This window comes from Camelina sativa, chromosome 4 (assembly GCF_030686135.1).
Source record: "Camelina sativa cultivar CO46 ecotype springtype chromosome 4, ASM3068613v1".
Lineage (NCBI taxonomy): Eukaryota > Viridiplantae > Streptophyta > Magnoliopsida > Brassicales > Brassicaceae > Camelina > Camelina sativa.
Genome location: NC_141883.1, coordinates 280,734 through 298,642, shown reverse-complemented (window position 1 = coordinate 298,642; position 17,909 = coordinate 280,734). Strand labels below are relative to the sequence as shown.

General features: G+C 36.1%; 1 protein-coding gene and 1 pseudogene across 7 annotated transcripts; one reads left to right on the top strand and one right to left on the bottom strand.

Annotated features, from left to right (window-relative positions):
• Nucleotides 1-3,014: 3,014 nt before the first annotated feature.
• LOC104779414 (E3 ubiquitin-protein ligase RHA2B pseudogene) lies at nt 3,015-4,369 on the bottom strand (annotated as a pseudogene). Its single transcript, XR_015596354.1, has one exon. The product of XR_015596354.1 is annotated as an E3 ubiquitin-protein ligase RHA2B pseudogene (transcript).
• A 7,755-nt stretch (nt 4,370-12,124) lies between these two features.
• LOC104779413 (uncharacterized) lies at nt 12,125-13,759 on the top strand. Of its 6 annotated transcripts, none has more exons than XR_015596095.1 (5): nt 12,125-12,564; nt 12,749-12,897; nt 12,976-13,063; nt 13,184-13,370; nt 13,505-13,759. XR_015596095.1 is itself a non-coding variant. In XM_010503766.3 (4 exons), exons 1-3 carry the CDS (start codon nt 12,393-12,395, stop codon nt 13,325-13,327), a joined length of 345 nt encoding a protein of 114 aa, XP_010502068.1. In that variant the 5' UTR covers nt 12,125-12,392; the 3' UTR covers nt 13,328-13,370; nt 13,505-13,755. The 6 variants fall into 6 exon arrangements, 1 of the variants encoding a protein (XP_010502068.1); XR_015596096.1 differs by having other exon boundaries at nt 12,976-13,041; nt 13,304-13,370; nt 13,505-13,757; XR_015596094.1 differs by having other exon boundaries at nt 13,304-13,370; nt 13,505-13,757.
• The last annotated feature ends 4,150 nt before the right edge of the window (nt 13,760-17,909 follow it).

Below are 17,909 nucleotides of genomic sequence, written 5' to 3'. Positions count from 1 at the left end.
TTTTACCCTTATTCAAGGGAAGAATTACAAAGACTCTAATACATATTTGACGAAACATTTTTTTCTAAATCATCGTTGTCGGATCTTCAACACCATCATCGTCGGTGATTTTCAGCCACCACCTTCATCGCCGACGATTTAGCCACCACCGTCTTCTGTCACCATCATCTTCTCCATCATCAGTGCCTCTTCATCATTGTTGTCGTGTTTTTGATGCGTTCATGCTCTAATCGGTATGTTTACTTTTCTCACCAATTCAAAAATTTGAATTTTAAGGGTCTTTGATCATAAAATTGTAGTAACTGACATTGACATTCATTAACAATTTTTAGTGGTAATGGATTTATAAGGTTTTGATTGAGTAGGTTAAATTTGATATATATTGCATACCATGTGTTCGACTAAATGTCTAAATAAATTCTTTACTTCTTTTTAATGTTGGGTATTGGTTTTAACATTATATTGTGGACCTATTCTACAGTATCATGATTCAAAATTTGTTTCTCTTGATTCTAATTATGTCTAAAGCTTCAAAATTTGTGTCTTTTGATTCTAATAATGTTGTTTTCATAAGTTGTAGAAGCTAAGAGAATGACAAAGCAACATAGATCGGAACAATCTACAGATGATCCAACTACTGATAGCAAAAGATTTAAGTGGCCACCTAATTTGGCTCGTGGGCACTTGGAAATCTGTGTAGAAGAGAAAAGGAAAGGGAATTGGCAAAGTAAATGCTTAACAGAAATTGGTAGGATGAACCTTAGGGCTGAGTTTTTTAAAAGGTTTGGGTTAGACTGGAAATATGACAAGTTCAGGAATCGTCTAGACACCGTTAAAAGACAACATGAATCATACAAGCGGGTTATACCTGATTCATCTGAACTGAGATTCTGTGAACAAACTGGAGCAATCGAAATGCCTTTTTCTTGGTGGGAAAATTTAATCAAGGTACATTCTATTAACTAAAGTAAACTCATTTGTATAATCTATTTTAGACTAATGTTTCTGTTTGTCTCTCTCCATTGTAGGAAAAACCTGAAGCGAAAACTCTTCGTAACTATCCCATAAGAGATATTCCACTTATTGAACAACTTTTTTCTGAGGAGACAATTTCAGTTGGTGATGATGGTTGGCAACACCATGATGGAGCAAGTCATTTGCCTTTTGAAGCAAATTCTGTTGAAGATATTGAGCTTAACAACTCTCCCGAAGCTCAAAATTCTGAACAACCTCATAACAATGGTAAGAGGGTAAGATCCAAACAACCTAAATCATCTAGAAAGCAGTCCAAAGAAAATCAGTGGGATCGAGTCTTAGATCTTATTGAGGACCAGGGAAGATTTTTTATGGGAGGTAGAGAGAGCTTTTATACGTACAGTTCTGCTGCATGTGTTAAGGTGCTTGAACAGATGGTATTTCTTAACAAACAAGGTGAGTTGTATTGGGCTGCCCTTGTGTTTCTTGAAAAAAATGAACAGAGACGACAAATCTTCATGACACTTCCGGACGAGATAAAGAAGATAGAATACCTAGAGAGAATGACGGGCAAAAAAAACTCGTTTCAAGGTAAGTTTAAGTTTAACCTTATACATTTTTGTAGAAAATATAATGAGCCATTAACCTTAGAACCTATTCTCTAGCAATCTACTTTTGTATGTTTACCCTGTTTATAGATGAGTGACAACAACAAAGAGATTCATGCTTCTACATAGTTCACTTTTGAGATTCCTGTTGATCTCCGTATGGTTGATGCTGAGAGAGTCGGATGTGAGTATCCTAACTATTTTTATCTAGAGATTGTTCTCTTATGATTGTGAATGAACGAGCTGAATTAGATGTTCTTAGTTTTTATCTGTACAGTAGTGTGAACCATTTTATGGCTCTGTTGGGTATTGATTGTGTCTGATTAAGAATATCGTCATGATCTGCAGTTGATGTCCTCAAGGCAATAGCTGTGGACAAACTCTTTTGAGAATTGTGTTTCATTTCTTCTACAATTTTTTTGAATTTTAAAATCTCTTTTTGTTGTAAAGACAGTTTGTTCAGAATTATATTAGTTTATCACTTTATCTACTTATAATTTTATTTTAGAATGAAAGTTAGTTACATATATCATTAATGTATAAATCTAATTCAAAAAATGTTTATATATTAGTAATATTCATATATTATAAATTAAATTAATGTCAAAGGAAACTGAAAATAGAAGATAATATAATTAAAGGTTAATTTAGTAATTTTGTTTTCTAATCACACTCAAGTTATATCCCAATCGCTCTACTATTCAAAAATATGATATAACCGCATCGCACCCGAATTGGACTTCCATTCACAATTTTACCTAATCGCATCACTCCCAAATCACATCGCACCCGCACTTGAATCGTAATCGCACGCGAAACGGACTACCATTCGGGGCCTAAAACTATAAACTATTCAAGAAAACGAATGCCAGTTGTATTGTGTTACAAAATGAGGTGCTATGATATTTTTCTTGGAGAAATCGGGACACAATGATAAATATTCTCCTACCATTCACTTGAATAGCAATAAATGCGGAGTGAGGAAACGAGAACAAAGTCCGCAAGATTCAAGCCCAGTATGTTGTTGTTGATGTTTCCCAGGACGGAGGCATATCCAAAAACCAAATCCAACCAGAAACTAAGATGTCAGCAAGACTAGATGTGATAGTAGGCAAGAAAGAGAGGAGAGGAGACATGAAAGACAAATGGCTCGGATCGGAAATCTCAACAGCTTAACAAAAAAGTCCTCTTTTCATTCTCATATGTAGATGTCAAAACAACCCTAAAGGGATCCTTAACTCACTAATTGTCAAAATGGTAACAATTCTTGTCTAAACTCTCCTAATGGATAAGAGATAGAGAGAGAGAGAAGTACGCAAAATGAATTACTTACTACTAGTTGTCAATCTTGTGCGAAAATATTTAGCATATTGCAAGCTTGGATTACTACTACTCTATTTCAAGTTTCAACCCAAAAAAAAAATAAAGAAATTAATAAAAAAGATTCGATTCATCTAAAAACAATAAGACTAAATTTAATACTAAAAATTTACATGAAATCTGAAGAAGAAAGGACCTCTCCGATCTGAGGAGATTCCTCGAAAAAAAAAAAAAAAGAGAGCAGGGGAGATTTTGAGGAATCTTCTTAAGTGACGAATAAAGAGGAGAAAGGGCGGCGAGATAAAAAAAACATCCTCGGGGGCTCTCTCCATCTTCTTCCTTAATTTCTTTGAACTACTGGTTCACATATGAGATGATGATGGAGTAGTGGTGGTTGAGCCAAGATGGAAGGGTGAGATCGCCGCATCATCACTTCCACGACATGGACGAGGTAGCAGCAGCGGAGATCTGCAGAGCGGGCAATTGAAGTTGAGATGTTGGAGCCAGCCTTCCAAACACTGCTTATGGAAGACGTGTCTGCAATAGAGCTTCCTCACTTCTTCTCCGGTCTTGAGTGTGGACAGGCACACGATACAGTCGGAGGATGCGTTATCGGCGTAGCGGTAGGAGAAGAGGCGGTTAAGGTTGAGCTGGTCAGCGAGGGCGCTGATGTTTGAGAGTCCAGAGGTAACAACGGGGGCGGAAGGGAGGAGGAGAAGAGAGCGGACGTGCCTGAAGAAAGTGGCGAGGAGAGCGACCAGCATCAGAGGGATCGAATCGGAGGATACGTCGGAGAGCTGACCTTGTAGTCCCATTTCCACTCTTTTTTGCTTCTTCTTCTTTATTATACCGATTTAATTTTTTTTCTTTAGGTTTGTTTTGTTGCATATATATGCTCTTCTTCCTCTTCTTCTTTATATATATGGAGGGATAGACGAAGACGAGAGAAGATGAGAGCAGAGAGAAGAGAGAAGATGAGAGCAGAGAGAAGAGAGACAAAAGACAAATGACACAGGCCACGTGTTGTGGGACCCCCTGTTTTTACCTTTTGTTAAGCCTTTTCGCTTTCAGTCCTTTTCATTTTTTTTCTCTCTGTTTTCATACTTTTGTACCCGCTATCTTGTTTGTTTGACAAACATGCCCCAGAACATTTCACTTTTTCATTTCTCTCCCCCCACCCTTTCTCCCTCAAATTTCTTTCGGTTTTATTGGAAGGAGAGAAGTGAGAGAGAATAATTACAGTCTAAATTAAAAGATTCAAAAGTGAATGACGCTAGTGTTGTTGAATTCACACGGACGAGCATGATTGATGACTGTCTATCTATCTATAAAGTCTAGCCTAGCTTCTTTGTATCCCAAAAGACCAAGCAAAATTAATAAGGGCCTTCAACTTCAATCATTGAGTTTTGGAACCTTAGACAAAACAGAGAAGCCAAAAAAAAAAAAAAAAACTGGAAAATAAAATGATGATGGGCATCTCCTATTCTATTGTGTCCCGGTTCCTTGTGTAATTGTGTTGCGTGGAAAATCATCAATCATGGTAACAATAAAGTACCAACATCCAAAACAAACACTACATGTTCTATTCTCATTCATGGCATTATTAACCCCAACCAACAAGACACTAAATGTTCTGTACCTCTTACGAATTACTACACTGTTTGTGGAGTATTATTACATGACAATGCCACCACTTACTAGTTTAGTTTTACATTTTTTATCATAAATCCAATGACAATACTCTAGTAAGGAAAAATATGTTTTGATTCCCCGTCAAAGATATTCCTTCTCCAACACACTACAAAAATTAATGCCCATAGATTAAAATTTCTCAGAACTGCCCAAATTGCATGAAATAGTATTCAATTATGTCGACCTTCATCATTATGGTATTATTTATTATTATTTTGTTTGACACACTACAAAACCTCAGCTAATTTAATTACGGAGTATGTTTCAATTACTATTTTTAAAAAACGGCTTTCATTTAATAATAATTCACCCATCTACGTCCTGTTTATAGATATTGATTTACTCAAGTTTAGAACATTGGAGAAGAAGCATTTCAGGAATATAAAAAGGAAGTGGGCGGTTTGTGGATTATTCTTAATCAACAACTGACAGGGAACCAACTAATTTTATATATAGATTAGCATTAGCATTAGATGAGATAGCTCATAGCTCTATTCATTTCTGGTGACTTTGACGAAGATTTTAGCATGATCCTCGCCTCGCTTCTTGTCTCCCCCGTGACGCACATCTAGCTAGCTACTTGTAAATTTTCTCTAATACTAATCCACTTAACTACATATGTTTGATCTTGATTAGTTCTATTGACGCAAAATTCTAGTATTCGTCCACTTCGTGCTACCTATATTGAATGATCGATCATAAGCTTCTTTTAAAAAAATATAATTACTAGTATCATTTTGTTTAGAGAAAACAAAATTAAAAATAAAAATAGAAAGTGAGGTAGGTGTCCCGCCGTCCAAAAGTTTGTGCAAATGGAGATTAGCCAACCGGCGACAACCACATCGACTCTCTTTTTTTTTTTTTGGCTCAACATCAACTTATATTCACCAATGTCAAATTACACTTGGTTTATCCACCATTACATCATGTGTTATCCAAGTTGGCGCTAATGAGTATAACTTAGGATCATAATTCTGTAAAGAAAGAGATTCCCTTGCTACTCTATCAGCCACTTTATTACAACCTCTAGGAGAAAAAACGATCTTGAAATCAGAAATGGTAAGGAGCTGCTCATGAATGTCCTGAAGAATTGGGGCAAACACTGGCCAGCATTCATCACTATGCACTAATTTGACTGCCCCTAATGAGTCCGATTCAAATATAATACGAGTATAGTTCAAACATACCATTGATGCAATCGCCCTCCTTAATGCCTCCAATTCTACCTCCAAGACAGAGTGTGCTTTCCGGATAGCCTGCGCTCCTACCCACAAAACTTCATCATTATGGTCTCTAAGAACCCATCCTGTACCACTGTGATTGGTCTCCCCCATCCAAGATCCGTCAGTGTTACATTTAACCCAACCGTACTGTGGAGGTTCCCATTTTTCAATGGCTCTGTTTCTCTCTGCAGTACGCTCCCCTTCATTTCCTTTCTGTTCTGTTCGTTGAGTCCATTCTTCCATGTCCTCCAGAGCTTTCCTGACCGTATCCTGAGCAGTGTAATCCTTACCCTGAAAAATGAGATTATTCCTGGCCTTCCAGATTCGCCACAGCAACCAGGGTATCACTTTGCTCAAACCTTCATATTGAGGCAGTATTGTCTGGAGATTTAGAACATGGTACATATTAGCATAGAATGAATCACTCCAATTGCCTCCTGGGGGAGCCGGAATAGGTGACAAAGCCTAGACTTGACGAGCGTAGGTACAAGAGAACATCAAATGATTAGTCGATTCTTCTAAGTTTGGGCACCTTGGACAAGCATTTTCTTTGGATAAATGACGATAATACAGGTTCTTCGCCACTGAGATACTGTTAGTCAGGCACTTCCAAAGAAAATGTTGGATCTTTGGGCTAGTTTCAGTTTTCCACACTTGTTGGATGAGAGGATTTAAGCTGGGTTGGTCCACCTCCTGTAATCGTTTTCTGGCATTAATAACCTGAGTGAGGACCCAATACCCTGACTTCACCGAGTAGTGACCAGACCGTGCATAATCCCATGTATAACCGTCCCGTCTGTTCCTTCCCATCGGGCGTAAATCCTCAATCCAATTCCTATCGTCATCAGTAAAGATCATATCCAGAAGTTCTCTCCGCCATTCTTTCCCATTGTCAAGGAGTAATTCGCTTACTTTGGTAAGTCTAGACACCGAGCTTCTTAGTGAAGGTGGTATGTGTTTGATTCGTTGGATGCTCCTGGCAGGTTTCAGCTGAACCCAATGATCTTGCCATATGTTAGTTGATCCACCATCACCAATTACCATTCTCGCCCCTTGCTTTAAAAGCTCCTGCGCCTGAAAGATGCTTCTCCACGCGAAAGAAGGTCTGGAACCTAATTTTGCTTGTAGAGGATTGGTTTTACTGAAATATCTACTTTTATAGATTCTGGCCATCAGCGTGTTTGGACAAGTTAGCATCCTCCAAAGCTGTTTTCCGAGTAAAGCAATATCAAATGCTTCAATGTCTTTAAAGCCCAACCCTCCGTCCTTCTTTGGTTTACTCAGTTGGTCCCAGGCTTTCCAATGCATACCCCTGGAGTCTTGATTATTTCTCCACCAAAAGTCAGCCATAACTGATGCCATTTGTTGACAAACCTTCTTTGGGATCTTAAAGCATGCCATGGTGTATGTTGGCAACGCCATTGCCACCGCTTTCAGTAGTATTTCCTTTCCCCCAGGAGAAAGAAAGTTTGTTTGCCAACCTGAGATTTTTTGTTGAAGCCGCTCCTTTAAGTAGTTCAGAATGGTGACTTTAGAACCACCAAAAGTTTCCGGGAGTCCCAGATAAAATCCTTCTCCTCCTTCTTCTGTGATCCCAGTTTTACTTTTGATTGCAGGTCTTCTCTCCTGAGGAATATTCTTTCCAAAATAGATGCTTGATTTTTGATAGTTTATTCTCTGCCCAGAAGCTAGACTGTACTCATCAAGAATGCTTAATAGACTTTGAATCTCCTCCTCCTTCTCCTGACAATAGAATATACTGTCATCAGCAAAGAGAAGGTGAGAGACAGGAGGAGCTCCTCTTGCAACTGGAAGTCCTGTTATTGATCCTTCTTTTTCAGCTTTCTGTAACATTCTGACCAACATCTCCGTACATAGAACGAATAGGTACGGCGATAAAGGATCTCCTTGCCTCAATCCCCTTGTCGGAACAATCTCTCCATAGGGAGTACCATTGAGCAGAACTTGATAGTTTACCGTGGTCACACAGCTCAATAGAAGACTCACCCATTGTTCAGAGAAACCTAGCAGCTTTAGTGAGTTCGCCAGGAAAGACCATTCAATTCTATCAAAAGCCTTGGATACATTTGTCTTGATCGCAATGAACTCTGAGGAGCATTTATTATTCGAATTGAGAGCATGGATTAGTTCATGTGCCACCAAGATATTGTCTGAAATCAGTCTTCCTTGGATAAACGCTGCTTGAGTATCAGAGATAACATCCGGCAAAACTTTCTTAAGCCTATTTGCCAACACTTTTGCAATGATCTTATAGAATACATTGCTTAAACTAATTGGCCTGAATTCCGACAATTTCATCGACTTATGCTTCTTTGGGATCAGGCAGATATGAGTTTTATTCATTTCTCTATCCATTTGCCCTGTTCTGAAAAACTCTCGGACCATCTCCAGCAAGTGATCTCCTAAGACATCCCAATGCTGCTGATAAAAATGTCCTGTCAAACCATCTGGCCCAGGGCTTTTGTTCGGATTAATGCTAAAGACAGCTCTTCGGACTTCTTCCCTTGTTACCGGTTTTAGAAGCTGCTCATTCTGCTCTGGGGATATCTGATTTCCTGCATTCACCCTCTCATCAATCTGGTGCCCTACATCCTCCGAGGCGAATAATAGTTGAAAATACTTTTCAGCAAGACGTCCTAAATCCCTGTCTGCAAACCATTCCTTTCCTTCGTCATCCACCAGGCATTGGATTCGGTTTTGTGCTCGTCTATTTTTGGTTGCAGCGTGAAAGAATTTGGTGTTCTTATCCCCATTATTAAGCCAAGACAGTCTGCTTTTATCCTTCCAAAACTGCTCCTCATGTCGATACTCTTCATTCAACTCCTTTTTTAGTCTTGCAAACTCTTCTTTCCTGAAAGGGATTTGACGGGTAACTCTATCAATATGGAAGTGTAAGTCATGAATCCTCCTTGCAGAGCTAGGATGATTGTCTCTCTTCCATCTGGATATAACTTTTCTACATTGAGCAATTCTCGTCATCATTGAGTCATTATTTGAGTTTCCCACGCCTTTCCAGAAATCAGCAATTAGCTCTTTAAAACCCTCCCTAGCACACCATCTTTGATCATATTTGAACCCTGCCCAACTCTTCCACTGTTCACCCAAGAAACAGGTTATCAAAGGACTATGATCAGAGCTTACTTTTTGCAGATATACCGCTTGTGCTTGAGGGAAAAGCTCCATCCAGAATTGGTTTGCAACTGTTCGATCCAGTCTACATTGCACCAGTTCATTGTTTCTATTGCCAAACCATGAGTATTGGTAGCCCATATGTTTGATTTCCCATAATCCACAATCCGAGAGCATCTGTCTGAACTCCTTACAGGAAGCGTCCTTTCTCATTGGGCCTCCAAGCTTCTCCGAAGGATCTATTAGCTCATTAAAGTCTCCTGTTAAAAGCCAGCATCCTCGTCTATTAATACCAATCCTCGAGAGCCTCTCCCAAAGCTCCCCTCTCTCGCTTTGAACTGGTTCTCCATACACACAAGTTAGGTAGAATTCTTTTCCTTGCCAAGAGACCAAGGCATCTATCATTCTCTTATCAGATTGAATAATTTTCACAGACCCTGAATTTTTCCACATCAAAGCAAGACCTCCACTCTTACCAACGGGTTCTACCGTATGCAAATCAAAATAACCTAAATGATTCACTACATTCTCCAAGTAATCTCGCCTTTTCTTGGTCTCATAGAGGAATGTTACCTCGGGAAAATACCGACCTCGTATCTCCCTTAGGTGTCGAACTGTAGGGGTATTCCCCACCCCCTGACAGTTCCAGCTCAATATCCTCATATTGATCTTGAAGGGTTGGAATTAATCATCAACCCTTCTTTCTTGTTTGCTCTCCGTTTCCCATAAGCAGGGATGTCGAGAGACTTTGCTGCTATAAAAGCAGAATGAGCTGCTACTGGAGCAGAATGTTCCGATTGAGTAAAAGTCACTCCATGTCTTGGACTAGAACTTGAGGTTTGGGAACCCAATCGTTCAAAGACTGTCGAGACGCTCTTCCGTTTATCAGCTGGGGATCCTCCTTTCTTTCCTTGATCCAGAGAGAGCAAGGTAAGTCGTCTTGATTCCCTAGCCTTTCAAAAACAGAAGGAGACTGATCAGGGATGTCTAGGTCACCTAAGCGAGCCCTCTTTGTATTTCTGTCCCCACTATTACTTAATCGCCTTCTTTTTGAAGGCTGGGAAGGCGTATATGCTGATTCTCCTGAGCTTTTTGAACTTTTTGGGCCATCCCCTTTTGCAGACCTTTGATCCTCATCTCTAGTCACCATCTCCTTAGGTTGCCAAACCTGAGCTACCCGGGAGGAGGTTGTCTGATTGTCTTTCTTCGGCCACTGAAGTCGTTCTTGCAAGTCGTTCTTGTTTTTGGTCGACGGTTCAGAGTGTTCCGATTGAGACCCAAAAGATCTTTTTGCCTCGTTAGATTGTTCCTGATTTCCTACCACAACCCTCTTGCCTTTACTTTTGGATCTTCCAGGGTCCTTCCCTAAATCTTTTTTGGTGCTCCTTTTCTGGGATGCACTTTTAGCGATTTCAAAGGGACAATTTGTCTGGTCATGAGTGAGTCTCATATATGAAAAACAAACCTTCAAAAGCTTTTCATATTCCAACTCCACCTTCACAATCTCCCTGGAAGAGAATTTCACATTCTTTACAAATTCCAGCGGATCCTCTGCCTTAAACCATGCTATGGTCCGCACATATTCTAGCGAGGAGGAATTTTTTGCGTGTAGCTCCACCGCTTCAACCTGACCCCGAGGTTCTATAATGCTCTCCACTGCTTGTTTTTTCAGAAGGTGGATAGGGAGATTTCTAATACGAACCCATAAGAGGATCCTATTAAGAAAATCTGGCCCTGGATTAGGTTTCCACTGGTCAAGTGATACTATCCAGCCATTCACAAACCATGGACCTTGAAACAATACGTGGTATAAATCTCCTTCGGATTCGAAGATAAATTGAACTCTATTATCTCCAACTCCTCTTCCTTTAACCCTATCTTCCATACCCCAGATGGGTGGCAGCGCTTTAACTAGACCTCCCACCTTATGAACCGAAGGGTTAAGACAACGCACTATAACACTCAGAGAGTTTTCTTCAATCAAATCTTCGTTCCCCAGATCCGGGACTTCCACCATTTCTCCTTCCCTTAATAGATTACGCTCCCTCAACTCATCCATGAGAGATAGTTCTTTCTTCTTCCTTAGTCGATTCATCTTAAAAGCACTTAAGCCAGAAAGCTGCTCTTTAGAACAGATCTATCTCTCCGAAATATCCCTAAATCGACTCACTGCGAGAACTAACCAGAGAACTGAGGCCAAACTAGCCTAATGAGACAGCAAAATTGACAAGATTCAGTTGCTGAAAGAGGTCGAGGGTTTTACTGAGTAAAGTCAGATTCGCCGCCGCTAAGCTCTCGAGAGAAAACTCTAGACTCCATCGTCGCGTTGTCAGTGTTTTATAAAAGTCATTTCCACATCGACTCTCTTTGACCTAATTATTTGACCCTCTCTCCACTTAATCTACATCATAAACTCATAATAAGCACTAAATCTTAACCACTTACCATCTCTCGTCACCTAGCCAGACAATCTGTCTGTGTCGTTGTTTTTCTTATAATTGTTATATACAATTTCAACATTTTTTTTTTCTTTTTCTTTTAAGGAGCCAAGAACTATAATCTTAAGGAGGAACTCTACTAGATCCATTCAAAATTTAGGCGGGATTAGAAGCTACGATCGATCAAAGTTTTAAGATGATTTATGCTATGCTTTTCACATAACCAAGAAACCAAACCCATTTTCATTATTGTTTATCCACCGTCCACGTAAGCACGTTGTTGTAAATAATTATCATCGATGTAAATTTGTGTACAAACAATGAAAAAGTCAAATAAAGAGAAGATGGATAAAGCACAAGTAAGAATTGCCAAACTAAACAACAAGCGTACGTGGTCCTATCACCTTATGCTATCCCCACGCACCAAACCTGTCAACAATACTCAATAGGTTCCATTACAAGACAAATATATATATAACTCAAGTCTTATTTATTATTTATTTTTTTTTCCGAGTAGGAAACACTAAGAGCATGCCCAGTGGATTGGGGTACTCTAGACCATTTCTAAGCCCAAAAGAAAAGAAAAATTAAAAGAACTGGCCTACAAATTAGTAGAACCGTTACTCTGGAAAGTATCAGAAGGAACAGTGAAGACACGGTAAATGTCAATTTCTGGTTGGGTTTCGATAAAATATAAAAGACAGATTTTTTTCTTCTCATTTTCTTCTTTCCTCTCTCGATGAAACGGTGAACCAGCTTCTTCGTCTTCTCCGTCGCTGATCGATCTAATACTCCGTTGTTTCTGTAATCAGCGGTGGTGATTGATGGCTTCTAACGATCCAAAAAACGGCGGAGGTTTCTTCGCCTCTATTGGTTTATCCATCACCAATTTCGGATCGGTCATGTCCAAATCAGTTTAACAGGTAATGAATTCAAAATCCCCATAAACAATTTCTCGTTTTCGGATCCTCCATTCTTCAGCTGAGATGGATTCACATGCTTCTTATGCTGGAAACTATGGTGGGATGTTATATTATTTCATCTGGTTGGGATTTGAAGGCTTGTGGGGAAGAAGATACATGCAAAAACGACAACACGTTGTAACGACAACACCACCGTCGTCGACTCTTACCCTTCCTAGATTCTATTCCAACTCCGGTAAATATATTTTTTAGTCTTGCGGATTTTTTTTTGCTTCGGTGAAATGTGAATTGGATGGTTCGTTACCTTAGGGATCTTGGAAGTTTCATTTGTGCAGAGGTTCATGGTTGGATTGTGAATGGTGTGTTTCGATTGAGTTAAAATGTGTTTTTTTATTGCTTGTTGTTGTCATATTTTGTAGTGAAGGTTGGGATACCTGAGTTCTTGAGTGGGATTGGCGGAGGAGTTGAGACTCACATTGCAAAACTTGAAACTGAGATTGGTGATCTTTCGAAACTGCTTGTGACTCGTACGCTTAGACTCAAGAATTTTGGTATACCTTGCAAACATGTAAGTTCCTGAGACTCTCTCTAATTTTTCTGTGTAGGTTTCTAGCGGTTGTGATTGATACCTATGCTCGGTATAAAGGTGTGATTGATTCCTGTGCTCGGTATAAAGGATTCTGATAACTTTCCTAGAGCTGACGCTATAAAGGTGTGATTGATTCCTGTGCTCGGTATGGCTTAGAAAATATTCGAAAGACCTTCTTCTTTTGCAATTGTATCCTTCTACTTCACTGATATTGATATTTTCGATAGAAGCATGACTTATTGTAGGAATGGGAACATATTTGCAGGTCTTGGCAATAATATCGGATTGCTAAAACATCCTCTCTGCTTTCTTTGTCTAGTATTATAATCTTGAGTTATGCATCTCTTCTTTTTATATATTGTTGTTGCTGACTTCTGATTTTCAGGCCTGTCTCGGACGTTACGAGTGACTTAACCATCGAAGTAGGCTCTGCCAGCTTTTCTCTCCACAAGGTAAACTTCATTCAAGTTCAAGCTACGCGAGAGAACTCATTTGAAACTCTTTTTTTTCCTCTCGTCTCTCGGAGTGAAAGAGGCTGCTCCCTGTAGCTTTGGTCTGAAGCTCACAAGTTCTTGGTATATGTCAGATTTGGCGGTTAAATCAGGATATCCCAGAGAAGCACTTAGTTACAGCTAAAGATGATTCAAATCCATGGTTGGAGCTCTTAGGAAATGCTGTGAAAGAAGCTGTAGGGAAGACTAGTGAGCCTGAGATTTTCCCTACATCAACTGATTCTCCATATGTATGTCTCAATCCTCAAGGCTTACACATCATATGTTTTATATGCCATTGTTTAGGATTTGAATGTTTGTGTTTTTTTATTTATGATTATTGCAAGTATTGAGAGAATGAGCACATAATTTTTTTTAACTTGCAAAACAATTTCAGTTTTATGATTGAGAAACTTTCATAAGTTTTTCTAGTGGAAAATGATTTTGGTTTAAATCCTTATTGAATTGCTTAAATTAGTTTAATATTAATTATATGATTAATTTATTTTTGAGTAATTTCAGATAGATTACTTTATTGGCCATGGTCTAATTAGCTTGTTTCTATATTTAAATCGTTGTTAAATTATGGAGCGTGGCCAAGTGAACACAAACACCGAGAAAGATCTGATGAGAGTCAATCCTTTCTTCTGGGTGACATGTGCATCTGAACTGTATCAAGACGCGTTTGAAGTTTATCGTTTAAAAATCATTAGATTTCATATGCATGACCAAAGTGTTAATCAAAGATCCTCACCAACAGCTTAGATATATATATATATATATATATATATATATATATATATATATATATATATATATATATATATTATAAGACGCAGAGGCAGTGTATAGAAGAGTCTAGAAGAAGTAGGTGAATTATGATGACTAGCTAATGAACATATGAGATCTGGCAAATCGATTGGAATTTCTATATATAAATAACTTCTCATCGTATTCAAATTTTCTTTATATTTGTATTAGTTATAAGAGAATTTTATATTTTTGACAGAAATTTTTTACAGTTGCATCTCTCTCAAAAGTTGTGTATGTTGAATATAGAGTTGTGTCTTTTACAAACAGTTGTGTCTATTCAAATTTTCACATTTTTATAAATCTATATATAAATAACTTCTCATCATTGTATTCAAATTTTTTTTTATATTTATATTAGTTAAAACAAAATTTGTTAGAAATGACATATCATCACTGTGAAAAATTTACTGCAGTTTAATATATTTTGTTAATCGTTGTAATATTTAATTATATTCAGTCTCTAGGTATACATCTTCATAAATTATTAATTTTAATATATTAAAACATATATTTTAGTCATTTAATTGAACCATTACAATATTGGTATAATTAATATTTAAGATCACATTACTTGGATAAACTATTCATAAATTATTATTTATTAGTTTTAAATAACTAAAATATATTTAAAATGAATTGTTGCAACCTTTTAATTACACCACGACAAATTTTGTTTATTTAATGAACCATTAAAACTTTTGATTTATCTTATGAATCGTTGTAATTTTTTGGTAAATTTGATATTTATGGTTGTGTCTACAATACTAAAATATATTTAAATATTTTTTTGTTTTTGTTTAAGTAATCTTAAGACACTCTCTTTAAAAATCTATTCATCGAGGGTTATCATTCTATTGGTATGAATCCAAACCGAAATTTTGGTTTTTAGTTGTTAAAAAATGTGGTTCAAGTTGGGTTTTCAGAAAATGAGAGCATATTGGCTCGTTTTGTTTTTTTTTGTCACAAGTATATATTTGTCTACTCCATGCTTTTTGATTAGAAAACTAATTGTATTATAGAAAACAAGATGGATTTCTATATTTTTATTTCTTAAAAAAAACTGATTATGAAATATCAAGGTAAAAATAAAAATAAAATATTAAAATTCGTTCTATTATATTTTCTACAGTTGGGAATATTCACTTTATTGGGAGATGAAAAACCGGTGATCAACAGAAAAATTGACGGTTGAGATGATTGTCCAATAAACTATCTTGACGACAAAGACTTATCTACAACTTTATATAGGTTAAGGGAATTTGTATATTTAGTTCTAGTCATAATACACTCAAATTGAAATCTTAACAACAAAATATACTGAATATGAAATATTTTAAAAGTTTGAAAAGGTTTTAGATTCTGACTGCCAAACAAAAAGAGAAGCGTGTTGAGAGCAATGAACCCGATCGTCCTTGGCCGACCATCTTCCTTAGACGCGCACATTGTGATGCTACATCATACACCTAAATATTATTGTTATAAATTTTAACTATTATTTTTCTCCTCTAGTATTTATTTATGTGTGACTCGAGATAATTAACCAGCATCTTAGGCGGAGAAAAATAAGTAGTAAGTACATTCAATATTGGATTAACTATATATATATATAATCTATTATAATTGCCAAAATGTTTAATGACTATAGGTTTTTTTTATATAGAAATATGTTTCATCTATAAAACGATAGTTGTTTGTATTATATATTCATTTACAATACTGCCTTTATGAAAATAGATATATTCTTTTTTATATGAATATATAACTGAGTTTTGATTCAAGTAAATAAAATATGTGATAATTTTCTGTTTAGTTATATTCAAATTTGAGAGGATTGGTAAGTTTCTTACTGATTGACTGAATAATAATATTAATATTCATTTTTATGAAGTAAAAATTGATTTTGGAAATAGAATATGTTTCAGTTATGCTAAAAAAGATAAAAAATAATTAATTTAAATGAATTTAAACAAAGCATTATGTCATATTAAGAATGGTCCTCAATTAATAATTTTAATATTTGTAATTTGTTATATGATTATTAAAGAAATTTATAGTGTCTTACACAATGTATTCATAATTTTTATCGTTTAAAACAAAACAAAAAGAAAGAAATTTAAAAATATAATCATTTACATATCATATTTGACAACAATAGAACAAGTTGTAATGGTTCATAAAATATAGAAAAATATGACTGTAAGATTAAGAAGAGAAGACACGACTGTAGATTGCATTTATTCATTTTTTCAGAAATTAAAAAATATTTACGAAAAGTTATTACTAAAAGACACAGATAAAATGTTACATTGAAAAGATGCGAACGAAAGGTTACGAATAAAAGCGAACGAAATGACACGACTTCAATATAATCTCATGGCAGTTAATCGTAAAATTTTGTTTAATTTGATGTGTGTACTGTGTAGCATTAATAATTATCTATTTAATCATATGTTAATGTAATATTTTTTTTTAAGTATATTTTTCAAATAAAATATAAAGAAATTTTCAAAAAATTGTATGTTTTTGAAATTTTTATTAAATAGTTTAAGAATCTCAATAGTTTAATAAATAAATTTAATTAAAATTTTTTTGTAATAAATATTTTCCTAAAATGAGTTCTCCCGCGATATCGCGGGGGCTCCATACCTAGTTATTGTAAAAACACCAAAATATATATAACAGTGTAACATTGGTATTACAAAACAAAGAAATTTACTATGGGATAAATTTTGCAAATACAACAACATATATATAATATTGTAATATTTATATTAACTAACTAAAAAACCTGATTATGTTAGTATACTAACCTATTTAAATGATTTATGAAAACGAATAGACCGGTGGTGTACTACGGGGTAAATCCTAGTATGAGTATTAATATGTTCAGATTTTATTTTTGTTTTATATATTCATTTTTATTACAGTTCACTATCTGTATTATATTCTGTGATATACTTAATTAAACTAATTATTTGTTTTCCTGTAAAATAATTTACATATTAAGCGAATTTGAATCAGTATTAACATTTAGTCGCACAAGCGCCCAAAAATTTATGTTTGTAAATAATCAAAATAATAAAAATAATATAGATCCACGGTATACGCAGGTTAAAATCTAGTAGTATATTTTAAAAATTTAGTGTAACAGCTGTTCGTAATAATAGACAACAGATTTGGAAAAATATGTAAAAATACACAGTCTATGTAAATATGTAAAAATATGTAAAAAGGAAAAAACACATGCATGTACGTTAATAAGGTAAAAAAAACTATAAAAGAATGAAGTTTTCACAAAACGGTCCTCGGAACTTGCATTATCCATCCCTCTTTTTTTTACAACTACCTCGCCTGTTACGAGAAACACCAATATTTAGACGTATCTATCTATAGCATGGCAGTCTTTGGCGTGGACTCATATTGTTTAACTGAAACTAAGCCCCATCATTACTGGGCCCAACTGTGAAAGAGAGGATTTTATGTTGTTTTGTTTTAGGCGTATTGTGCCCCAACGGCATATCCGACCTCTAAATTTTCACTCCTATAGGATGGTGGTTAGGGGCTTGTAAGTATTGATAAATTTAAGAAAAAATTTATAGCATCTGTTGGTTGGAGGAAGAAATGTTATATTATACTCCTTCCGTTTCATAATATAGGATGTTTAGAGAAATATTTTTGTTTTATAAT